Here is a 25260-nt window from a genome sequence, read left to right as displayed (position 1 = left end):
GATCATCCTTATAACTCTCGTCCAGACCAAAGTAGTTTTATCACGTCCATATGTGTGTGCCAATATTAGATAAAATAAATTACCAATTAACAACAAAAAGGAAGTGCAGTGGTTTCAATCAATTGTTGGATGAACAAATAATTTCTTATATAACAAGAAAAGTATAATATATACTTTTGAGAAGAAATCGTTGGCACAGTCAACAATTTTACACGTAAAAAAAAAAACAAATTTAAAAAATATATATATTTAAATATTTCTTTTATGAATAATGGATAATTAATGTTCCACCAACGTAAATACAATTTATATTAATTTAACTAAAACAAAGTACCTGCTATCGATTAACAAATCATAAGCTTAAATCTTCAGACATGTATCGTGTTAGAACTAAAAATAATAATATACACTCAAACGACTTCAAAATTTTGATATTATCGAACATTTTGTAAAGAAATAAGAAAAAGAAGAAGTTATTTTGAAATATAAACATATAATAATATATGTTTGTTAAATAAAGAAGTCAATAAGAAAAAAATAGAATACTTTCAAACCAAACAAAAATACATACAAAATTCGGTGTTAATTAGGTACATAATCGTGTGGAAACATACAAATACAACATCATGGTGAACACAGAAGTAGAAAGAGCGTAGGACTGACTAGTAGTCTTGAATTGAAAGGGCGAGAAGGCCAATGGCATCGAGATACAAACCAGATCTGCCATGAACGCCGACGATCTTTACCCCAACAGTTGGGAATGAAAACTTGGTTCCATTTTCAACCCCAAATGGCCCATAAGTTCTTTTGTTGGTTTCCAGAGTCAGGGATCGAATCACGGTGGCATCCAATCCCCAGTACTGTAGATCGTCATAGTACCCATGGATTGTCACAAGCTCCTCATCTGGAAAATCTAGAACAACCTGCACTTCCATTTCCATCACAATATTTCTTCTATTTTAGAAACAGCAAGCCAGTAATTAAGAACAAACAAGCCAGTAATTAGAACAAACAAGCCAGTAATTATGAACAATCAAGCAAGTAATTGTGAACAAACAAACCAGTAATTATGAACAAACAAGAGTCAACAGGAAAAACACACAAGAACTTGCGAGGGATTTGGGCTAACCTCTGACTCGGAACCTCCATCTCCACCATGCTTCTCGGACCAAACCAACTCCCCATTCTCGTCTTCAAATTCCATTTGAATGGAGTCGATCCACTGTCCATGACTAATAACCAATTGCCTGATTCTCCTAAAACCCACCTCCCAAGCTTCTCCACCTTCACCTCCACATTCTCCTAGGCTAAATTTCTCAGCCCCCAGCCCTTTTCTGCATGACACAGACAATTACATATCATAACTCCTCAATGGTATCATCAAAATATAGCTTAAGCTAAGCTAAGCTAAGCGCACATTTGGGTTTGAGTTGTATGTACGGACACCCCAATTGCATCCAGACACGAGCTTGATCTTCCATGAATGCCAACAATCTTTAACCCTGTAAATGGGAATGAAAATTTGGTTCCATCTTCAATCCCAAATGGCCCGTAAGTTCTTTTATTGGTTTTCAGAGTCAATGATCGAATCACAGTGGCAGCAATTCCCCACTTATGCAAGTCACTGTAGTAGCCATTAACCAAAACAAGATGCTCATCCAATTCCAGAACAACCTGTTTTCCATTCCAGTTATTAACATTTTGTTTGTAAACATCCACACACGAAGCTATAGCTAGTAAGAAAAACTTGATGAAAGTTTTGGGCTAACCTCTGATCGGAAACCTCCATCCCCACCATGCTTCTTGGACCACATTAACTTTTGATTCTCATCCTCATATTCCATTTGAATGGAGTCGATCCAAAGTCCATGATAAATTACCAGCCGTCTGATTGTTTGAAAAGTCTCCTCCCAAGGATCTCCACCTTTGCCTCCATATTGTCCCAAGTTCAAGTGCTTCGGCTGAGACTCAGGCTGGAGCCCAATTCTACATGTTATGTTAAGATATATTTTAATAATACATTGTATTATTGTTTCATTTAATTATTATATCAAGCAAAATTGTTATGCCCTTCCGATCATATCAAGATATGACAAACATACTTTTGAATTGTTTGGACATGAACTCCAATTGCATTGAGGTACCGACCAGATTTTCCATGGAACCCAACAATCTTCGATCCAGTTACTGGAAATGAAAATTTCTTCCCTTCATCAACTCCAAAGGGTCCATAACTTCTAATGTTGGTTTCCAAAGTCAATGATCGAATCACAGTGACGTCGTATCCCCAATTAAGTATGCAGCCATAGTATCCGTAAATTGAAATTAAGTACTCATCCGGATAATCTATAACAACCTACAATCCATTGGTTCAAAGAAGATTTGGAGTTTAAACTGATTCAGGTATGGTAATTTAATAATCTAGAGCTTTGCTCTGACTGACCTCCCATTTGGAACCTTCGTCTTCACCATGTTTGGGCGACCAAAATGATTCTCCATTCTGATCATACTCAATCTGAATTGAACAGATCCACTCTCTCTCATAAACTACTATCCGTCTGATCGTGGAATAAACTCCGTCGTCCCAGGTGTTAGACGCCGCCGGATTCCAGGAACCTTCGTCTTCCTGCAGTAAGAAAAAGTGGAATCAGAAATTGACTGCAGCTTCATCATCACCTTCCAAATGAAATTTATACATACCATAAGGCTCTGTAGAATTGAGATAGCAAAGGGCTAAGATCTTGAACGAAAAAGAAGAACATTGTGGATATCAATGGGGATAGTATGTAAAATGGCATCTGCCGGCGAATATATGATATAATATTAAGGAGCTGGAAAGGTAGACAAATGAGACTTGTTCCGGGATTGAGGCCTCTGTTCCTATTATATAAGAGTTGACCGGCAAGACACCAAATAAAAAACTCACAGTTCGCCACAGGATTTTTTTTTTTTTTTTTTTTTTTTTTTTTTTTTTTTTTTTTTTTTTTTTTTTTTTTTTTTTTTTTTTTTTTTTTTTTTTTTTTTTTTTTTTTTTTTTTTTTTTTTTTTTTTTTTTTTTTTTTTTTTTTTTTTTTTTTTTTTTTTTTTTTTTTTTTTTTTTTTTTTTTTTTTTAAGCCCCATGGCAGCTAGAGTCAAATGGACTTGTAAATTACAAAATGTGCATTTAGTCTGTGGCACCTAGGTGCATGTAACGACCTGATTTTCGAGGGACTCGCGTCGGACCGTTATTCAGTGACGTGAAAAAGTATAATTAAATGCTAAATATTTAAAACCTTTAAAACACATGCATGCAATTTGAAATTTAATTAAAATATAGTAATGAAAGTTCTTCTTGTACAGAGAGAGACGAGAAAGAGATCACTAAAATACATCAGTACGATATCAAACGATTTAAAATACATGAAATGCAGGATTTAAAGGCAAAGCACAAAGAAGACTATAGACTCAAATGTGATGGGATTCTCTATAGCCAACAGCCCACGTGTGCCTTCTATCTCTTGGTTCATGGTCCTAGGACCTCCAGCCCTCGGAATACTCTAATTGTTTCTACTAGTCTCTCTTCTTAATCATCAAATCTCAGGGACCTCGAGGCGTGACCTCGATACTCAAGATTCATGCATTTCAGGAATCGACCAACTCTCAAGTGTACTACTGTAGACCCCTGTCACTCACGACAAGTTCACTTAAAAGAAACTAAATGGCAAGCTTCCTGTAAGTCCCTACAAAGTACCATCAACAATAAAATGACCAATTCTATAGTTACGTGAACCCCTGACAATCGAGTCAAGTTCACGATTAGAGGTTAGTTGGCGAACCCCTAATCGTCCCCGGATAACCATAACTCATATGCATGAACAAAAAATCTCGACCAATTCTAATGTACCAATGTGGACCCCTGTCACTCGTGAAAGGTTCACTAATAGGAAATTAAATGGCAAACTTACCACAAGTCCCCACAAGGTACCCTCAAGAATAAAATGGCCAGTTCTATAGTTACGCGGACCCCTAACAATCAAGTCAGATTTACGATTAGAGATTAGTTGGCGAACCCTTAATCGTCCCCGGATAACCGCTAACTCATAGGCATGAGCAATATCTCTTGACCAACTCTAATGTACCAACGTGGACCCCTGTCACTCGTGATAGGTTCATTAATAGGAAATTAAATGACAAACTTCCTGTAAGTCCCCACAAGGTACCATCAACAATAAAATGACCAGTTCTATGGTTACGCAAACCCCTGACAATCGAGTCAGGTTTACGGTTAGGGGTTAGTTGGCGAACCCCTGATCGTACCCGGATAACCGCTAATACTGTAACATGCGTGACGGAGGCATAATTTAATGATCTAATCATGGAAAGCTAGTCATGAATGTCAGTTCGTAAGGTATCTGCATACGCGTTTCAGTAAAGTTTCAGCAAACATACATAATCAGATTCAACATGTCTCATCTCAACTCATTCTATGCTCAAACTCCTAAAACATACTTCTTTTACCATAATTTCATGCATACTATGAGCTAGCTAAATCCAAAGGTTACGAGGTGCCATTTCCATCTACTTGAAAATCGTAACACTTTGTTCGGATTTGCATCTCCAGAGGGTTCCAAAATTCGCCAACTCCTCGGATAATTCCTAAGTTGGTGCAAAAGGAGGAATACCATGAAAATGGTGCCAAGATTGGAGTTAAAGCAGGTGAATTAAATCGAATGGGCCAAACCGACCCAATTAAGTCGGGTCGGGGCGGCTGGACCTCTGCTTGGGTCGGGCCGACTGCTCCCCGGTTCGCACGCCCATGGTGGGCAAGGCGGGACGCACGCGCCTGCATTGGCCGCATGCAGGCCCGCGCTGGGCCACGCGAGGCGGAGGCCCGCGCAAAACGCGGAACCCTCGTTTTCCCCCAACCCCTCCTGTTTCTTTCACTCACCTCTACATGCTCGTCGTCGGCTCGCCCTCTGATTCGTTTCCGACACCCACAATCCTCCTCAAATCTCGCAGATCGTCCTCCTGCAAACACTAGCAACTTGGCGTTCTCCCTTCGTTCGACCTTCCTCTTCAGTTTGTATCCATCCGAAGTCGACTGCCGAACACCCGTGGATCTAGAGCTTAAGTTTCTCCGGCGAGCGTGGGATTCAGTCTCCTACCTCCGGTGCCTTCTCCTTTCGACAAGTTTTTGTCCTTCCTTCCTCAAACGGCAAGCCACCTTAAGCCCACTCTCACCCCTTCCTTCCTCAAACGACAAGTTTTTGAGGGATGGGATGTTAGGAGTGACTGAACTGACTGCGCCTGTCATTTCCTTCCTTTCTCTCTCTCTTTTTTTTTGTTTATTTTATTTATTTATTTAGTTATACCTCCCTTGGACTGCTGGGTATTACAGTGCATTAATCTCCATTTAGAGCGAGAATGGAGAGGGATTAAAGGATTATATTTTCCTTCCTTCTCAACCGCACCCATTATATATAAATGCATAAAATTATTATAACATTAAATATATTATACTTATATATATGTATCTTATTTCGGTTTGTTTGAGAATATATATTAAAGATTTTTTCTATATTCCATGTAAAAATAAATGAAGAATTTTAAAATGAGGATTAAAAGAGGTGGTCGGAACGCATCTCTATGTACAATCTAGACTTTAACTATGAAATAATTAGTTGGCTTCACACTTTTGCAAATACAATTTTTTTTTTACATGAATTTATGTTAATTATTTAACGAAAAGACATAATACGATACAATGTGAAGCTAGAAGTACCGCACGTAGGCCAACGGCCTGAGAAATTGCTCGAGGAGGCTCTGGTTATGACCTACTCTTGAATCGACACTACGTAGAGTCCAATTGCATCAAGATACCAACCAGATCTGCCGTGAAAGCCCACGACCTTCGACCCAACAGTTGGATATGAAAATTTGGAACCATCTTCAACTCCAAATGGCCCATAGGTCTTCTTATTGGTTTCCAGAGTTAAGGATCGAATCACAGTGATTCCAAGTTTCCAACTAAGAAGATCACTGTAGTAGCCATGAATGGATACAAGATGCTCCCCTGGAAATCCCAAAACAACCTGCAATTCCATTTGAACACTATGACTTCACTGAAAGTTTCGGTAAGGATTAGCAAATTATGGAGAGAGGAATGAATAGAAAGGAGGATTTGGGTTAACCTCTGATGGGGATCCTCCATCTCCACCATGCTTCCTAGACCACACTATGTTTCCATTATCATCTTCATATTCAAACTGAATGGAGTCAATCCACAATCCATGACGAACCACAAGCCGTCTCATTGACCGAAACATATCTTCCCAACCATCCCCACCTTCACCACCATATTGTCTCAGCTTAGAGGGCACCTCTTGAATTTCGGGTGCTGGTGAAGCTGCTGCAGGCTCCATCTCAGCCTTCGTTCTGCATAGGACAATAACTTCTTACCATCACACACTAATTTTACTTTGTTGACTACAATATATTTAATATTAAAAAATTTCAACAGGAGGATTGTTGGAAGAGGAGTCCGAAGTCACGAGAGTTTATGCTCAAAGTGGATAATATCATACCATTATGGAGGTCGTAATTTCTAACATAATTAACTTCGATAATGAACCATAATTCAAATATACTTCTAAACTAATTTGTCATATTTGAAAAGAATGAGATTAGAAGGTAGAAAAGAAACAAATCATGAGATCCATTTGAAAAACCACACCCTGCATTATTTTAAGTTTTCTAACTGTATATGATCCCACGTGACCATGTCTGAGAATTTAATTCATTAAAGATCTTATCGTGTTGGAGAGTACTCGCATTATCTATATATATGTGTGGGTGAAAAACGACAAACGACCCATAAATTCTTCTATTAGTTTGAAAAACGACACACACAACAACAGGATGAAATGATAACGAGCAAAAAAGTAAGCATATTATGCATGTTTATATCATAGAAATAGAAGACGATATTCAGAAAATGAAAAGAATAAAGATGGGCTGCCTACTTTTGAGTTGTTCCTAAGTAGAGTCCGATCGCATCAAGGTACCAACCAGATCTGCCATTGACACCAACGATATTTGTCCCCATAATTGGAAATGAAAATCTGGTTCCATCTTCAGCTCCAAACGGCCCATAAGTTCTTCGATTAGTTGCAAATGTCAGCGATCGAATCACAGTGGCAGGATCTCCCATAGCACGTATGTGGCTGTAGTAGCCATGAATAGAAACAAAATGCTCATCTGGAGATTCTAGCACCACCTAGAAACAAATGCCCAAGTTAGGAATTTCAACAAACAGGTTATGGTCAGAGTAATTCATCAGAGGATTTTGGGGTATAACCTCTGATTTGGAACTTCCATCTCTGTCACCATGCTTCTTGGACCATACCAACTTTCCATTCTTATCCTCATACTCAAATTGAATGGAGTGGATCCATTGTTCATGATTAACTACAAACCGTAGGATCGACCGAAAAACGTACTCCCATGGATGCCCACCTTTGCCTCCAAAAGGTCCCAGGCTGTAGTTCTTGAGTTGGATTCTGCATAGCAGAATCAAAATGGAATTAATTCATTCCTGTTCATATGTTTGCAGCATACAAGTAGACGATCGTATGTACGACCTTGGAATTGGCTGTATGTAGAGTCCAATTGCATCGAGGAACCAACCACATCTGCCATGTAAACCAACAATCTTGGCCCCCATAATTGGGAATGAAAATTTGGTTCCCTCTTCCATACCAAATGGTCCATAAGTTTTTCTATTTGTTTGGAGAATCAAGGAACGAATCACATCTGCTGCAATTCTATAATGGCCTATGTTGCCGAAGTAACCACTAATTGAAATTAGATACTCATATGGGTAATCTAACATAACCTGCAATCATCAACGGTTCGAGAAAAATCAATAGAATGAAACAATTATTCAGGCAATGACGATTCAAACTAGGGCTTGGGAGTACCTCAGAAAGGGAACCTTCGTTCCCGCCATGCTTGGAACCCCAAATTGAATGGCCATTCTTATCATACTCAACATGAAGAGAACAGATCCACTGTCCGTGATAAATTAGAAGCCGTCTGATGGTGGAATAAGCCCCATCATCCCAAGGTCCACCACCTTCCTTGCATCCAAGAATTTCAATCTTCACCGTCGTATCCGGGGAACCCTCTACGTCTTTCTGCAGCAAGAAAATGGCAAATCATAAATTGTTTGCAATCTTTTCGTCAGCTTAGCTAAAAGTTAATACTTACCATCCTCTGTAGAGTAGCGAGGCACTGCAAAATTCAGGATTGCGAGAAGGATAAGAAAGAAGAACTTGGAGCGAGAGAGGACTTGGGATTATTAACTTGGATTAGTAATAAATGTCAACGAACACAGTACAGAAGGAGTGCAAAGATGGGTTTGGACGGGACAGAGAGAAGCTAGAGGCCCCACATTACCTACCCACCAAACAAATTTCAATGTTTCTACTTTCCGGGGTTCGATTCCTTTCTTCTTGTTCTTCTTTCTTGGCTAAGAAATGGAAGAATTCCATAGGTCATTACAGAACTATTAATTTAACTAGATAAAAAAAACTATTAAATGACTTTTAAATAGCGATTAAATTGTTGCAAATTAACTTACCGTAACTTTCAAGTCGGAAGCAAGAGCTGCAATTGTGGGAAAGATAATAAAGAATAATGCTGACACAGCGATAAAATTGATCACTTGAGCTTGAAACTTAGTTTTCGTTTGATTATCTGGTCGTGGTAACAGCGCCCAATAGCGTGGACGTTGAACTTGCAGCGGCGACATTCATAGGCCAAGTTACCGGCACAAGGTTTCCCACAGTGCTCACAATCAGAGTAATCCCTCTTCCGCTCTGCCACAAGACTCAACAAATGCTTGTGAGTTTCATATGATCCATACTTGAGCCATGGATACTCCCCAAGGATGCATTCAGGGTGGGCAGCTAAACGGCACGTCTTGCAGTAATAAAAACACACCTTTGGGTTCCTCTCTTCTTCGCATACATCACAGTAATATTCCCCTGTTTCATCTTCCACGGAGAAACTCAGATCCATCAAACCACCATCGAATCGGCATCTTGCTTTCTGTGGAAGAGTTGCGCATCTGTAGTCCAAGGAGAAGTTGTTGCAGCCATCGTCACATTCGAACACCGCCTGGTTGCTCTCGCCACAGCCACTACATATTTTATCCTCGTGGTTTTGTGCAAGAGACAGCAAATGCTGGTGGCTCGGATGCTTGAGTTTCCTGGTTTCAATCAGAACACAGCGAATGTCGAGCGTGTACAGACATTCTTCACAGTGGTAGGCATGACCATGGCAGAACTGCAGGCAAGCATGGCACTGGAATGCCACATCTTGGGTAGTGATGAGAGTTAAAGGATGTTTATGGAGCGGGTGCCTCTTTGTAACTGGCAAATCAGCGCAGTCTTTGTGAAGAAAGAAACCACACTTAACACAACTGTAAGAGTGTGATGGTTTAGCGACCGAGAAGCGTTGCATACATCTGCGGCATTGTTTATCAATGTCACCCTCTTCTTTGCAGAGGATTAAGTCCTGTTCACAATTTGAATGCAGAATCTCAACCGAACCCACTTCTTCAAACGTTTTCTTTGAAGAATTATTCGATGCTGGCGCTTCATCCCCTAAAGGATTGATTTTTAGACTGTCCCTTTTAGTCTGTCCCCGCATGTACTTTTTCCCAGCACAATTCAAATGAACGACATAGCTGCATTCGGAGCAGCTGTATGCTGCGAACTGTGGTTCAACCTTCTTTCTGCAGATTGCACAAGCTAACTTACTGTGATCCTCAAAAGGGTGAGAGTATGTGAAAGTGAGAGGACAGTCGTGTCCAACAACCAAGAGAGATGGGGGCAATTCAGCGCAATTCTCATGAGCCAAAAGATGGCAGATGCTACAAAACCATGGAAAACCATGTCCCCACCAACCACATAGCAGGCATTTGAAGTTAATTATAGTCCGAAATATGATGAAGTTGTGCTTGCGATGTGAAGATGCTAGACACATTACATGGAGATTGAAATCACACTCAACACAGCTGTAAACGAACCGCGAGCATTGATTTTTGCAGGTATTGCAGAAAGGTTGAAGCGGGGCATGGGGATAAAGGAAGAGTGGGTGATGATGGCGGTCGGGTTTCAATATCTCTTGTGGCAGCTCGGCGCAGGCTTTGTGAAAGCGGATACTGCATTTTGAGCAAAAGTAAGTTGGGCCAGAAACAAGCAGCAGTCCACAAATATGGCAAGCAACCAGCTTGCTGGTAGTGATCTCGCTGTGGAGGATCAAGGGATGTTAATGGCTGAAATGTTTGCCTAACAAGTTCAAGCCAGGACGTTTTGTATCAGCGAGAATGCATTTGATGTCAACTATGAATTGGCAATGGGTGCAGATGTAGAAGCAATCGCGTGGCATCTGCCAGCAGCAATGGCAATGGTCGGAATTGGTTTCAGTGAGGAAAAGGGGATGGTGGGGATGGAAGCGGGAGAGGATTTGAGGAGGGAGGTGGATGCAGGATTAATGAATGTAGAATTTGCAGAGGGAGCAAATGAAAGCTGGTGGAAACAGCTCTTTTTTGCAGACACAGCAGAACATGTCTTCTCGGCTGTCTGTTCTTTCTTCAATGAAGCACAGCGGGTGCGGGTGTGGCTTCTCCAAAAGCTGCATCTTCTCCATCTCTGATCCCTCTGCCTCTTGCTCCTCCTCCTCCTCCTCCTCCTCCACGTCCACCCAGCTTTCATACTCAACCTGAAACCAAATGGTTTTGTTCAATTTAAATGGTCGATGTAATAAACACAACAAACTGTTTATTATTTTGTTTACAGCCAAGAACATGATCTCTCCACCAATCCTTTTCTTCTCATTTATTACTATTTCTAAAGAAAGGAAAATCAATCGAGGAACTTCTTTCTTTGAAGGTCTGATAATGCAGGGGATCAGATCTCAATGTGAATACTAGATTATTTTATATTGAAAAATCCAAAAAATAATAATGAATTACTAGATTGTTTATTTTTTCCTTCACATGATAACAGAGTCAACCTTGAGCATGAATTTTGCTATTAAATATGGTTAAATTATACATATATATACACATATATAAAAGGTTACATAAATGTTTTTTCTTCTTAAAATGGAGTGATATTACATTAAGGACTTTATAGTAATTAGGTTCCTACAAATTGATACATGAAGACAATTGAAAACTTTGAGCAAACCTGATGATTGATGAATGGGTCCATAGATTGACCCATTTGTGTAGTTAAATTGAAGGGAGCCCAAATGTGAGGAGAAAACCCTGAGGACAGATAGGCTTATCAAGATGCTTTAACGATCGGGTACATCCAACCGCTGTTCAGCCCGTCATGTGAGGCCCAGATTTTTTCTGCACGAACCATTATCAGGGTACTCCCTCATCCAACCATGAGGTATATGACATTCTGGTGTGGTATCTCTGTCTTTAATGAAACCGGGCAAAATTTTCAGAGAATCCTAAAAGAGCGCAAACTTGACTTTTCATAGTTTTCAAACAATCGACCATTTTCGCTTTTCACGACACCCTTTCCTAGTTTGAAATCCAATTACCTTTGTTGTCATTTCTCCTGTCTGTCACTGAATCGTGGGGCAAACCAAATAATAGTTGCTTTGCATCACTAACACCCACGGTTCATACTCTGGGTTAAGCTGAGGAAGTTGTTTAAGTTCAACTTGAAGCCATCATTAAGGCCTTGATTTGCGCATCTGTCAGGCTCATCTGAGCATGCCTTGAATTTGAAGCCATCTCTCCAGCATACCTCGAGAGTGCCCCTTGGCATTGCCTTGCGCTTGACATACAGCCCTAATGTTGAGGATTTCCTCTGTTACTCACATTGGATTGATTACAAAGAATTTTCCAGAAAATAGAAATCATACGCAGTAAGCCAGCCAAAGTGAATGTTACTCATAAACACAATAATACAACAAGAAGGTATCCCCTAACTGCGATGATGACGATTGAGATAATCATCACCAATAACTAGTGTATAACTAAGTTATACAGATAGTACCCTCAACAGCTGGATTTTGCCATCAACGTTAGTGACTTCAATATTTATTTGGAACCACAGCATTTGCTGCAACTCTGATATAAGAGACCCATGACTTTAGCCTAACTGGTGGGAATGAAAATTCGGTTCCTAAGTCAATACTAAATTGTCAACAAATTCCTCGTTTCCCTTCGAAGGCATTGATCAAATACAATGCAGCTATTTGGGGTTCATCCAAGTTTCTGTAGAACCTAACAACCATATTTAAAAGACTGCTATTTTGGAATCTAGATTCTCTGTAGGGCTTGTACAGAGATCGGAATATATTTAGTCGCCAAAGGCTTCTTTTTCCTTGAAGGCATTGATCGAATAACAATGGCCACACGTCAAAGTTCATCCAACTCGCTTAGAACCTAACTACATATTTAGGAGACTGTTATTTTGGGATCTACATTCCCTATGGGGCTGTACGGAGATGATTTTCCACTCGGGCTGAACACAAACCCCATAGAAATTTTCTGAAAGAAAAGTTAAGTATGTTACAGTACGTTGTGTGCTGATCCTTGCAGCATAATCCACTGAATAGAAATGAAAACTTTATTTATTACAAGACTACCATTCCAACATCAAAAGAAAGAACCAAAAAAGTTCCACACATTCACGCTTCTTCTAAAAGCAACCAACAGTTGGTAAGATCTCCAGATTCAATTCGAGTGGTAGGCTGCCTAAGATCTTCGGCCTTTCAACCATGCTGTTCAAAATATGATATAGCTGCAACCCTCCAAACCGTATTCAACAAGACCAACTTCGTAAAATACAGGAAGCATGGATGCTAATTTCGAACGCACAACCAGGAACCTCAAAACTCAAAGATCATTTTACTAATAAACACAAACGATGAATTTGAGTCACGAAATTCACAAATGGTACTCAGGTAGTATAGTTCTCAAATTCACAAATCCATCGATATAGTGAGTTTTGATGCATAAAATCAAACATGAAACATCACTCATAATTTAATTTTTTTAAAAGTTCAACAATAAGTGGGAGTGGGATCCAAACTTTCAAATATTTTAGTTTTTTTCAATTTTATTAACTTTTATTTTGATTCTCAGACTTTTAAACTTTAACTAAAATTTTATAGAAAACTGAAGAACTTTAACTAAAATTTTAAAACTGAAAGATCAAAATGAAAATGAATATGAATTGGAAGAATAAAATCAGAATTTAAAATTTTTGGAGATCGTAATAAAAGAAAGGATAGATGTTTAGGCACTAAAACATATTTAAATTTGTGCCAGTATGCTCACAGAAAGATGGATCTTTTGCATCAAAGCACTTGTCATGTCCATGAAACTGTAGCTAAAGTCATTTTGTAGTAGTTGAGTATCTATTTTCGAGAGGGAAGGAATAATCATACTGGAGATGGAATATGTATGGTATATTATAGCATGCAGCTGAATAAGAAAAATAAAGAAAGAACCAACCATAAATAGGAAAGGTATGTTTCACTAGCTTTTTTTACACGTTCAAAGGTGGGTTGAAACTTTTTTCATGGGCGCATCTATGTGTCAAGAGATAGGCTAAGAATTGGATCTAATCCTCCACCAGGCTGTAAATTCTCGAGAAAATTCTACTTGCTGATGATATTTAAATGAAAGAAAAAGAGAGACTTTTTAAAGGATTTCACTACAGCCAGTCCCCTCGACACTCTTTCTAGCGTCTGCTCAACAAAACGAATCATATCTTTTAGCCTTAAATATATATTCGTCAACTTGCACCGATCCCACTACACAAACACTCCACCTCCAGTATATAAGGAGCAAAGGAAAATCATGCTCTTACCATCCCCAACTTCTTCCTTCCCTGCTTACTCAGACATACTTTTCCCCAAGCTTCTCCGTCATATCCCAACTTCCATTCCCCTTTTTCAGTGCCAGCCTAACTGAAAGTAATGGCATCAAGCTCTGTCACGTCGGCGGCACGTGGGTTTTACTCATCCTGGACAAAAAAAGAAAACAAGAAATTTGAGGAGGCATTAGCCTACTATGACCAGGACACACCAGACCGTTTTGAGAAGGTAGCGAGGGCTGTTGGTGGTGGGAAAACAGCTGAGGAAGCAAGAAGACTCTATGAGCTACTCGTGCGAGATGTCAAGAAAATAGAAGCTGGTCAAGTCCAAATACCCCTCTACAAGAACGTGGGTTGTAATGGCAGAGGGTATGCTGACCAGAAGAGGTAATATCCTACTTGCTGATATTTTCTCTCCGAAATTATTCCAAGCCTGAAGCCTATCCTCAGTAATCTTCTCCTTTCTACTGGTACATGAGAATAAATGTCCTAACAAGAAACTTGTGCCCTACAATTCCTGGAGAAATATATTGAGACGATTCTATAACCGGCCCATTGTTAAAATATCGTTTGATGTGTAGTAAAATGTTCACGAAGTCGGTTTAAGCTACGAAGCTTATTCATGCGTGATAAAATCCAAGACCGCTTGAAGAGAAATGTATTCGCCGACGACTAACTTTTCAATTCAACAATCTATATAACCACGCACTTAAAACTTTAATATCCTTTGAAGTAGGTCAAGCAAAGAATCTGAAAATTACCTCAAATCCAAGTTAAAAAGGGAGACGTGGTTTGAAATACTAATACCGTGGGCAGTATGATTAGGAACGAGTACGTTAATGGTCCATAGTAGCCCTGCCTGTACGGGATATTGCAAATCTTAAGGCAGCATTTATCGTAAATAACGATCCAGAATAGACTTTGAAGGTTCACAACTTATCCACGTATCCCTCAAATGCAACCCTTCTTTTTCTAGTGGCTGCCACTTGACTAAAATGGCGGGCACTCTCCTGGGTCCAATGCAGATCTATCTTGTGAGTCTGTGACTGCGTAATTTTCTAACATTTTTCCATTATCCATTCGTATATTCAACTTTCTACGCAACCCACATGATATCCAATCTCAAATGCACATGATCTCATAATCTGGAATCCATGATTATCATCTCTAGCGCTCCCATCTTACCCTTAATTTAAAAGCAGTAAAATAAGAACACAGTAGAGTCAAATAGTCAGGATCAGTTCAATAAAAAAAAAGTAACTAGTATATTAAGGATCCCACGTTGGAAAGACGTTCAGGTATTGCAATCTTTATAAGTTACATGGATTACTACTCTCATTACCGATTGGTTTCAAGATGAAACCTTTTATTTATCTAATATGGTATTAGAGCTCATAAACCCTACAGAGGTATTCGGTTAAAAAAAAAAATTGGGTTCTAACTCAATATCTTTATAAAATATGGGATTCCTTTTGTTGCCAATTAGTTTGAGATGAAACTCATTTTTATCTAATAGACGCCCTCACCAAGCTCCTTGCCAGGTGATAACTCATAACAAAAGGGGCATTTGTTCAACAAAATCAGGAAAAAAAAAAAAAAAAAAAACACGTAAAAAAAGAATCGCCTAATATCAGCCTTCAATTAGACCGCGCAGAGTACCAACTCAACAGTAGAGCAGATATAAAATGTATAATGCGATAGACAAAAGAACATGAAGGAATCGGAGATGGGCGATTCATCTATTAGAAGAAGTGTTACTGAATACTGACCTTTGCAACGCTGTGTAACAGTAGGAATTACAAGATAGAGATAGCTGATTCGATTTCATAATGAGTTGAACATTCGATCTGAATTAAGAACCGCGCGAACAAAGAATTGGAACGATGTTCCCGGAGAGCGCAATCACATAAGTTTCCGGTTAAGGGAGATATTGAAATTTGAGTCCGCCTTTTGAGAAATAAATAACGCGGGAATATCCGTAAAATGGGATCTGGGTACGGACTCCGCAACGATCCAAATAATCTGATTTTTTTTTTTTTAATATATATATATATTATTAACCGTTGGACATAAATTAAAAAAAAAAAAAAAAAACTAAATTAACAAAAATATTTTTTAATTTGCAATTTATCTTTAAAATACCTTTAAACTAAATAAATAAATATATATATATATATATAAATAAATGCACCCGATAACACTTCATTTTACAAACGACTTTCAATAATACTCTTTTAACAATTGATGATGGTAACTCTTTTAACTATTGATGATAAGAATTTTCCTCAATATATTGATGGTAAAAATATTTTATTTTTTGTTATAAAGGTAAATAGTGTTAATACTAAATTAACACTGAACATACTTCAATTACTTCTAACATATTCTATCAATCACATTGAATCGAAAAAGAAAGAAAAAGTAATCATACATAAAAGAAAGAAAAAATAATCATACGTAAAAGAAAGTAAAAGTAATCATACGTAGGTTATTAAATATGTAACCAATTAATAAATGGTGCAAATAAATTCAGAAAAAATAGATTAAAAGCAAGAGTGCATTCAATTCGCTTGGTTACATTTAGAAACTTCAAACCAATGTAATTTCTTTCATTCAACTTTGATTGATTCTAAAGTTCATTTCAACAAGTAGTCGGCCCAAATCTTGTCACTTTCAGATATTCAAAGCCATTTGATTCGAAGTGACAAGTTTACAAATCCAACTGCAGCGTTTCTCCAGCTAAAATCATCAGAATTCATGCTTCATAGTCCCTATAAATCAAGTTCTCAAAGGTAAATTATACGATGAATGAGGCTACTGAGCAATAATGCATTTTCTCCCATGTGGAATAGATGAGGCAAGATGAGATAGGATTACGAGTCCGAATAGCAGACGTCACAGCCAGCCATCGATTATCCGCATGAATGATTATTTTCTATGTACAAACTAAGATCGATGTTTCAGAAAAATTGAAGTAGAGAAAAGGGTAAAAGATGGATCATAAAGTCATTACAGATTGTTCTGTCATTGAATATGCGCAAGAAAACAAGTGGGTTTCTCGAAGTCGAACTCGCGCTAAATCACATTGAAAGCACAGACATTCAAGAGGAACATTCTATCAATATCCCTTGCCACATGATACATGTTGACGGCCTTAAAAGTGACATCAACCTACCTAGAAAAGGAAACTAGCACATGTCATTTCATTATTTAATATTGAAGTCTAGAGTATCCAACCTCAAGGAGCCAAATATTCATTGCTGAGTCTTCTACTCCCACATAATTGGCATATTTATCATTCAGTGGATGAACTGATTGGGCTATCTGCAAAGATGTACTCTTTTCGATCCGAGTCACTGCCCCCAAGCACAGGCCCTAAACATAAACAACATGATCCACATGAGCAACACGAATCACATGAAGAGTAGCAAATAAAGGAATTGAACGATACACCAATTAAAGAACAGAGAAAAGTTTGTTACTGCTTCCCAATGATCCAAAATATAGGAAAAGAGACGAGAGAGCAATCATTCAAGAACCAACGGCCAAGACAGAACAGATGCCTAAGATGATCCTGGGGCAGCAACAATAAGTTTTTGTCAAGTGCTCCACAGATTGTTCTCTCTTTATTCCAGAAAAGGGGCCTATCTTGCTGCCTCATCGTTTTCAATTATAAAAAAAAAAAAAAGCATTAACAAGCAAGATTTGTGTTCATGACCATAAACCTTAGCGATACAAATTAAATTTTCTGGATCCAACAGAGAAATTGCATGGCTTCTCCAAACCTCAACTATAGAATCAACATAAGTGGCAAGTGTTTTTCAAAGTGCAGCACACTAAAACACAGTACTCTCTTCTAGGACTTCTGCAAAGCGTGCAGATAAAAAAAAAATGATGGCTTTTTTGGGAGCACTCAAATACAAAAATGCAAATAACTTTTTGATAAATGGAAAATATAGGTTTACAACTAATAAGATAATGAGAAGTTTAAGAAATTAGAACTTTTATAAAAGAATCTGGTGAAAAACGAACTTTTTAAGAACACTTCTGAATCTCTTCCTAAAAAATTAGAAATTAAAAAAAAAAAAAAGGTTTCTTCAAGCACAGAGACGGGGCCTCAAGTGTGCTTCATAGGAGCACCTTACCTTTGTCTTTTCTGAAAAGCGCACCTTTTTTGCGCTTTTCAAATCATTGATAGTGGTAAGCTATGGCTTCATAAAAAATTGAATATAAAATCGAAATCTGAGAGTTCTAGACTTCTAATATTAGCAAATCAAAACAAGGACAAATTCCAAACATGTGTCTGTCAATCTATCAAGTTCAGACTACAAACTTTCAAGACTTCCAAGAAAATAAAGAAAAAGAAACAAAAACGGCATAAGGGGGAGAAAAACAGTATGCATTCACCACGTGAAAGCACCAAAGAAGAGGAGAAGAAGAAGAGGAGGAGGATATGAATAATCGATGCCCCTTAAAGAGTTATCCTCACTTCCATATTCATCTTCCACATTCCTTGCCACTCCAAGAAGATCAATGATCCAACTACACCCAAGGTATACTCAAGTTACCATCTTAAACTTCGAACATGATATACCTTTCTAATATTCTGAAGAACTACTTTTCACTACAGATGACTGACTTGAATAAATATTCCACAAATGCAGAAATCTGCTCCTATATTATCAAATTTAGCATGTGGCTTTGTTTCAATGATATTGGCCTATGCTATGTTCGCCTACCATAAGAAGCCTTCAGAAACCGAAGACGAAAATAATGTGGCTAACAAGCATGAACGGTGCTCATTTTCACTAAGCATCTAAACAATAAAGGGAACAAGTATTTAATATAGCCCATAGGTTGTGGCTTTGTATAGTTCATTATATCGATGAAACTTTCTGCTTATTTCATAAGTAAAAGGATTGCAAGAAAATTAGTATCTGAGAAAACAATGCAGATAATTGGAAGCACGTTATAGAGTTAAAAGAGTACAGACAAGAAAAAGAAGCATAAAGATGCTAGAAAAAAGGTCGAAATATACCACGCAAAGCTTACTTTCATATATCACAAGAAACATGCAAATAAGTATCGTCAATTTAGATATTCAGACATCTTTCGTTAGAAGCTAGATGCAATTAAAAGAAGAAGAAAAAAAAAAAACTTCACTCTAAACACCATGTATAAGTATGGTATGCCGCATTGATAAACAATGGATGCAAGAAACACAATTTGGGACTACAAATAATGGAAGCTCCAACACAAAAAAGAAAAACTATTTTAGTTTCTACATCGATAGAGGAAGATGAGATTTTTCAACTTAAACAACATGCAATACGTGGAAAAATATAAACAAGAGAAGATAACAAAGCCATAAAGGTTTTACCCAAGATTGAGAATGCTATTAAGTGGGTCAAGAAGCTGCGGCTGCTGTTGATGCTGGTGCTCTGGCTGGTGCTCTTGTTGCTGCAGTTGTAAACTAGCACCAGCAGCTATTGCTGCTGCGCTTGAAGAAGCCCCCTTTGCCTCAGCAAACCTCCACATATACCACGACCCAACTGATCGATACGGCCTCCACTTCTCACATAAGTGATCCATCTGCGATGGTCGAGGCAACTCTTCAAGATTGTAGAGAAGTTGAACACCTTTGCGAACATTAAGATCATTGATAGGAAGCACGTCTGGTCTGTGCAGCGAGAAAATCATGAACATATGAACAGACCAAGACCCAATTCCATTGACCATTGTAAGCATCGTGAAAAGCGATTTATCATCCATATTCACAATTGCGGGGTCTGAAAGAATCCCATTTTGATACTTCCTCGCAAGATCATGAAGGTAACTAGATTTACGACCCGAAATTCCAATTTGCCTGAGCTGTTGAGGGCTCAAGGCAAGTACAGTTTCAGGAAGAACGCCAGCCTCGCCGCCACAGAGAGCGATGAAACGAGTGTAGATTGAGGTGCCAGCTTTATAAGCCAGCTGCTGATAAAGGATACTTCTAGTAAGGGCAAGGAATGGGGTTTGAAAACTGTCGAAGGTAGGACGTTGATGAAGGTCGATCAAAGGTGCAAGGAGCGGATCGGCATTCCGGAGATGTCGAAGCGCGACTTCCACCTCGCCTTCACAGGAAAGTGATCGGGCAAGCATTACCGGGGCAGACGCGAATGCGGCGCGTTGCTGGGCCGTCTTGCTCTTGTTAGATTTGCTGGTGGCTATAGGTTTCGGCCCATCCGGAATGGCAACAACCTGAGAGGAATTTGGATCCGATTCATCAGGCGAGAGCTTCCGGATCTTCCGCGGACGCAAGGGCATTTTGGATGGCGGAGAAGAGGTTTGCGATGGCGCATTCATCACCTCGCTTAATGACACAGTAGCTTGGGCGATAGTGGTTGTGGAGTTAGAGGATTCATGAAACGTGTTCTGAGCTTGCGATTGCGCTTGAGATTGGCTTTGGGTCTGAGTCTGAACCTGCACTTGCGTGTGCTCTCCCATATGTAAAGGATTCAATCTGCGCTATCTCCTTACACCCAGGCAATTCAGTTGAAAGAAACACTGTACACAACCATGATCAGCGGCGTTGGAGAATCGGAAGAAGGGCAAAACTCGATGCCCCAGGTGAAAGAACAAGAACTGGATTGAGACTAACAGAGAAATTGAAAAGTAAATGCGAAATTGAAAAGATTAGGGATTTTGAATTAGGTTAAAGAATAGACAAGTAGTTTGTGAATGGTATAACCAGCGACTGAGGAGAATGAAATCCCGGTGACGTTCTTCTTTCAGTCTCTTTCTCTTCTCTATCTCTGTCTCTGGCCGCTCGCTCCTCAGTTCTCTAACCCAACTGGCTTTCGATTTCCCCTCCAGTCTGGGAAATCAACTCTCCGCTTCTTCACGCTCCTTTGTTGGCGTGTGACGTACGGTCGGCCCATGGGCTCAGATTTCTTGGGCTGGCCCGTATTTAAAGAAGAAGAAGCCTGGATCGCGTTATTGGGCCCAAATCGAGTAAATGGGACCTTTGTGGCGCGTGACGTACAGTCGGCCCATGGGCTCGGTTTTCTTGGGCTGGCCCGTAGTTAAAGAAGAAGAGGCCTGGATCGCGTTATTGGGCCCCCAGTCGAGTCAATGGAATACTTGGGGAGAAAACTGCGGGACGACCCACCATGGCTGGAAGTATATAAATTTAGCCGACAACGGGAGACTGATCTCTCCCGCCCTCTCTCATCTCTGTTCTGTCGTTCATTTTCCTGTACCAACGAGAAATAACGTGCGTTTCTTTCATTGGCAATTAACAGATTGGCGTGCGTTTCTTTCTTTGCCAATCAGGCAAACAGATTGGCATTTGATTACGGAACCTATTTTTATTCCAATCTCTTGTTCTTATTGGTAATCGGAAAGTGACGTAATAGATCGTTGTTGATTTCGGAACAGAGCGGGAAGAGATGAGTTTCAGGGACGAGAATGAGGAAGGGAGGGATCTCAGGAAGCCCTTTCTGCACACCGGAAGTTGGTATCGTATGGGATCGAGGCAATCGAGTATGATGGGCTCATCGCAGGCCATTCGCGATAGCTCTGTTTCCGTTCTTGCCTGCGTATTGATAGTCGCCCTTGGTCCAATCCAGTTTGGTTTTACCGTAATCATCATTTCTTGATCTTCTATATTTTATTTTATCGTGCCAGAAAAAAAATAGGAGAGAATTTTCTGGTTGAGAATTGATTGAGTTAATCTGATTATTCTGGTGTTTGATTTGATCTGATCTGTTGCCAAGACTGCGTTTCTGATCTCACAGCTACTGCCGGATTAAATTTTAATATAATTTTGCATCACTTGGTGTAGTGTGGATATTCATCTCCCACCCAATCTTCGATAATGAAGGATCTACGACTCACAGTCCCGGAGGTGAGGATTCATAATGTATTCCTTTCTTTTTCCAACACCATTCGAACATCATCACATTGGCTTTTTGATATCTGATTTTTTGTTCAGTACTCTATATTTGGTTCTTTATCCAATGTTGGCGCTATGGTTGGCGCCATATCCAGTGGTCAGATAGCCGAATACATTGGTCGAAAAGGAGTAAGTTTCCTTCATGAATCATTTTCAATTTAGCTCACTATATCTTGTTTTAGTTTCTATTGGTTTCCATTATTCATTTGTCTTGCTTTATTTCAGTCTTTGATGATTGCAGCCATTCCAAATATTATAGGTTGGCTTGCTATATCATTTGCAAAAGTAAGTTGGATGATCATCCTAACGTATTACTTATAAATGGATTTAGAGTAAATGGCAATACAATAAGTCTCAATTCTCACTCTTCCTACTAACTTAATGCTTTGTAGGATTCTTCTTTCCTTTACATGGGGAGGTTGTTGGAAGGTTTTGGTGTGGGAATAATCTCATATACGGTTAGACATTGAGTATCTATTTTGTTAAAATTTTACCTCTTAATAGAATCTGGAGATTACAACATTTTTGTATGATTTAGGTACCCGTTTATATTGCTGAGATAGCTCCTCAAAACTTGAGAGGGGGCCTTGGTTCAGTTAACCAGGTTGGTTAGAACTATTGATTTCTTTTGATTTCACCATTATTTTCTGTTGTCGTCATGCTTTTCCAAGTTAATACTGTGGTTTCTTGTTGCTAGCTCTCTGTCACCATTGGAATAATGCTCGCTTATCTTCTTGGACTTTTCGTGCCGTGGCGACTGCTTGCAGTTCTGGGTAATTCTCTTGAGAGACGTGCTTCTATTGGTTATAGAGGAACGAATCATTTCTTATAAGGGTGTTGAAACCTCTCCTTAGTAGACACATTTTAAAATCATGAGGCTGACGACGATATGTAACGAGCTAAAGCAGATATTGGCGGTGGGTTTGAGCTGTAGCATAACAATTCCAAGCCTTCCTTGGCAACTGATTATGAAATGCATTCTAAAGTTTATTGGCTTAGTTATGATAAAGATTCCTTTCTAAGAATTCTTGTGTTTCACAGGAATTTTGCCTTGTACGATTCTGATACCTGGATTGTTTTTTATCCCAGAATCTCCTCGGTGGCTGGTGAGTTTCTCAAATCGATTTCGTTGTGATTTTTTTAGGCTTACATCACCCTGTTTATGAGTTTTTTTCAAACCGAGTCCAGGCGAAAATGGGTATGACGGAAGAATTTGAAACATCCTTGCAAGTTCTTCGTGGATTTGATGCTGATATCTCTATTGAAGTGAATGAAATCAAGGTAAATCAGCATAATTTGCAAGTTAGTTATTAATTATTGTCCTCATTCCTCAAAAACTCTTTGCAATACAGACATGAATAGTTTGTCCAATCCTCTCATCTCTCTTTGATGATGCATACGGTGCAGAGGTCCGTAGTATCCACAGGCAAAAGAACAACAATTCGGTTTGCAGACCTCAAGCGGAGAAGATACTGGCTTCCTTTGATGGTATAGCTACTCAACCATTGACTGCAAGTTTTCTTTCAGTTTTCCAACTTGACAGTCTAATTGATCTTTGCTATCATCCAAATTGCAGATTGGTATTGGGCTACTAATGTTGCAGCAGCTTACTGGAATTAATGCAGTTTTGTTCTATTCAAGTACCATATTTGCAGCTGCTGGTAAGGAAGAAATTCGTTAGTACTCCGTGGTTGTTGTTGTCGTCGTCGTTTATTTAAGCAGTGTGGAAGAGATCATTTGTTCTTTAATCTGTTTGTTGCTGCTTTAAACCCTAAACCTGAATCACATTAACTTCTAACACTTCATTGATATGTAGTATTCAATTGATATTTGTATGAAACAGGCGTTAAATCAAGTAATGCTGCCACATGTGGGATCGGAGCAGTCCAGGTTCAGCTTTAAGGATTGCCTGATACAAATTATTATATCCATCCATTGTTGCCAATTTGGCTTTGACATGGAATTTCATGCCTTATTAGGTTATTGCCACTGCAATGACGACATGGTTGGTTGACAGAGCAGGCCGTCGAATTCTTCTTATCGTAAGTTTTTTTTTCCTCTCTTAACGTAGTTCTCAAGTTATTATTTGTGAAGTCTCACGTCAGTTGAAAGAACATTTCTTATAAGAGTGTGGAAACCTCTCCTTAACACACGTGTTTTAAAACCTTAGAAACTTGGAAAGGAAACTTAAAGAAGACAATATCTACTAACAGTGGGCTTGAGCTGATACATTATGAATGGTAAATGGAAATTGATTTTTTTTTTTTTCTCTTTTTTGTTCAGGTGTCCACAGCTGGAATGACGTTTAGCCTTTTAATTGTTTCCGTAGTCTTCTTTTTGAAGGTAAGAGTTCTTGAGGGGTTGTATTTTATAATTTTAAGATTGTTGATTACCTTCTCTAACACGTCTTCCCTCTGATATAAAATAAGGATCATACCCCCGAGACGTCCAATTTATATGGTATTCTGAGCATTCTATCAGTTGTTGGAGTTGTGGTATGTTTATTTCTAAGCAGCACTAAATACAATTTGATTTCTGAAGTAATTTTCCCATAGAAATGTTCATCTGCCTATTTCTTTTCTTCAGGCCTTGGTGGCTTTCTTCTCTCTGGGTCTTGGGGCTATTCCATGGGTTATAATGTCTGAGGTATCTTCACTTCCATCCATGTAAAATTGCAAGTAATGTAGGCTTATATGCTGCCTGCATCTTTCTTTCGACCCGTATGAAGTTTGGTAATCATAGTGAGTAGAGTGCAAATCGAACTGTTGCTTGTGTCCTAGTCTAAGAAAGAACAACTTTTACCTGTATTTGGTTGCGAACATTCTGATTTGCATAGCTGGTCGGAATTATGCTTATAGTTGTCTAAGGGAAAAAAAACTGCTGCAGATTCTTCCCATTAATATCAAGGGTCTCGCTGGAAGCATAGCAACGCTAGCTAACTGGTTCATTGCTTGGTTGGTAACAATGACTGCAAACTTGCTCCTGGAATGGAGCAATGGAGGTTTGCTCCCTCTCTCTATGTCTCTCTCAATATTTGAATCTCGTTATAGATCCAAATTTCATGTCGTTGCTGCTGCGCTATTGGTTGCAGGAACGTTCGCCATCTACATGTTGGTGAGTGCTTTCACATTGACATTCATTATATTCTGGGTCCCCGAAACCAAAGGAAGAACACTGGAAGAAATTCAGTTCTCCTTCAGATAAGAAGGTTGTTTTTTCTGTTTATCTTGGTACTGCCTGTTGGAAAGAAAAGCCTATTTTGCGGCTCTAACTTTTATGTATTTTCCCCTCTAAATATAAAAACGGCCGTGCCTTAATGAAGACAGTATTCTCTTGAATCTCCTTATTGTTTTTACAAGATTCTTGAAGCGGTTACCTAGTTATTTGATTGGTTCATCCATTCAAGTTTTTTTTGACCAAAGTCT

At 39.0% G+C, this 25260-nt stretch overlaps 4 protein-coding genes and 1 long non-coding RNA gene across 5 annotated transcripts; 1 reads left to right on the top strand and 4 right to left on the bottom strand.

Annotated features, from left to right (window-relative positions):
* Positions 1–527: 527 nt before the first annotated feature.
* LOC111476391 (jacalin-related lectin 3-like) lies at positions 528–8370 on the bottom strand. The gene is made up of 15 exons (XM_023120030.1): positions 8249–8370; positions 7960–8175; positions 7621–7874; positions 7338–7539; positions 7003–7256; positions 6172–6415; positions 5819–6072; positions 5353–5365; positions 4929–5141; positions 2444–2626; positions 2103–2356; positions 1770–1986; positions 1418–1674; positions 1130–1334; positions 528–923 (listed from the first exon to the last, which is right to left on the bottom strand). Exons 1-15 carry the CDS (start codon positions 8249–8251, stop codon positions 663–665), a joined length of 3030 nt encoding a protein of 1009 aa, XP_022975798.1. The 5' UTR covers positions 8252–8370; the 3' UTR covers positions 528–662.
* On the bottom strand, positions 8331–10315 carry LOC111475038 (the record flags this gene model as incomplete). Its single annotated transcript, XM_023119772.1, has 2 exons — positions 8331–8510; positions 8622–10315. A coding segment is annotated over one exon (1614 nt), but the record flags the coding sequence as incomplete, so codon positions are not given.
* A 113-nt stretch (positions 10316–10428) lies between these two features.
* Positions 10429–15878, bottom strand: LOC111475113. Its single transcript, XR_002716330.1, has 4 exons — positions 15666–15878; positions 11606–11858; positions 11239–11512; positions 10429–10768 (listed from the first exon to the last, which is right to left on the bottom strand). It is a non-coding gene; the product is annotated as an uncharacterized LOC111475113 (long non-coding RNA).
* An 836-nt stretch (positions 15879–16714) lies between these two features.
* LOC111476532 (probable DNA-3-methyladenine glycosylase 2) lies at positions 16715–20781 on the bottom strand. Its single transcript, XM_023120232.1, has 2 exons — positions 19277–20781; positions 16715–17271 (listed from the first exon to the last, which is right to left on the bottom strand). Exons 1-2 carry the CDS (start codon positions 20383–20385, stop codon positions 17250–17252), a joined length of 1131 nt encoding a protein of 376 aa, XP_022976000.1. The 5' UTR covers positions 20386–20781; the 3' UTR covers positions 16715–17249.
* A 307-nt stretch (positions 20782–21088) lies between these two features.
* LOC111476800 (sugar transporter ERD6-like 6) lies at positions 21089–25173 on the top strand. The gene is made up of 18 exons (XM_023120611.1): positions 21089–21521; positions 21725–21787; positions 21875–21964; positions 22061–22120; positions 22228–22293; positions 22374–22439; positions 22533–22608; positions 22877–22941; positions 23024–23116; positions 23243–23323; positions 23412–23496; positions 23679–23725; positions 23815–23877; positions 24119–24178; positions 24265–24330; positions 24422–24481; positions 24722–24836; positions 24927–25173. The coding sequence occupies exons 1-18, from the start codon at positions 21330–21332 to the stop codon at positions 25037–25039; spliced, it is 1461 nt and encodes a 486-aa protein (XP_022976379.1). The 5' UTR covers positions 21089–21329; the 3' UTR covers positions 25040–25173.
* Positions 25174–25260: the final 87 nt, after the last annotated feature.

The sequence above is a fragment of the Cucurbita maxima genome, unplaced genomic scaffold (genome assembly GCF_002738345.1).
Source record: "Cucurbita maxima cultivar Rimu unplaced genomic scaffold, Cmax_1.0 Cma_Scf00003, whole genome shotgun sequence".
Classification (NCBI taxonomy): domain Eukaryota; kingdom Viridiplantae; phylum Streptophyta; class Magnoliopsida; order Cucurbitales; family Cucurbitaceae; genus Cucurbita; species Cucurbita maxima.
The sequence above is the reverse complement of the archived record's forward strand: the minus strand, read 5'-3'. Positions and strand labels throughout refer to the sequence as shown.

Coding starts and splice junctions, on each gene's coding strand:
- LOC111476800 (XM_023120611.1), top strand. CDS start 21,330: ATGAGTTTCAGGGACGAGAATGAGGAAGGGAGGGATCTCAGGAAGCCC. Junction 22,121..22,227: donor TTGCTATATCATTTGCAAAA/GTAAGTTGGATG, acceptor AATGCTTTGTAG/GATTCTTCTTTCCTTTACAT. Junction 22,294..22,373: donor TGGGAATAATCTCATATACG/GTTAGACATTGA, acceptor TGTATGATTTAG/GTACCCGTTTATATTGCTGA.
- LOC111476391 (XM_023120030.1), bottom strand. Junction 1,987..2,102: donor CATGTCCAAACAATTCAAAA/GTATGTTTGTCA, acceptor CATAACATGTAG/AATTGGGCTCCAGCCTGAGT. Junction 1,335..1,417: donor CATACAACTCAAACCCAAAT/GTGCGCTTAGCT, acceptor TGTGTCATGCAG/AAAAGGGCTGGGGGCTGAGA.
- LOC111476532 (XM_023120232.1), bottom strand. CDS start 20,385: ATGGGAGAGCACACGCAAGTGCAGGTTCAGACTCAGACCCAAAGCCAA. Junction 17,272..19,276: donor AATAGCATTCTCAATCTTGG/GTAAAACCTTTA, acceptor GTTTATGTTTAG/GGCCTGTGCTTGGGGGCAGT.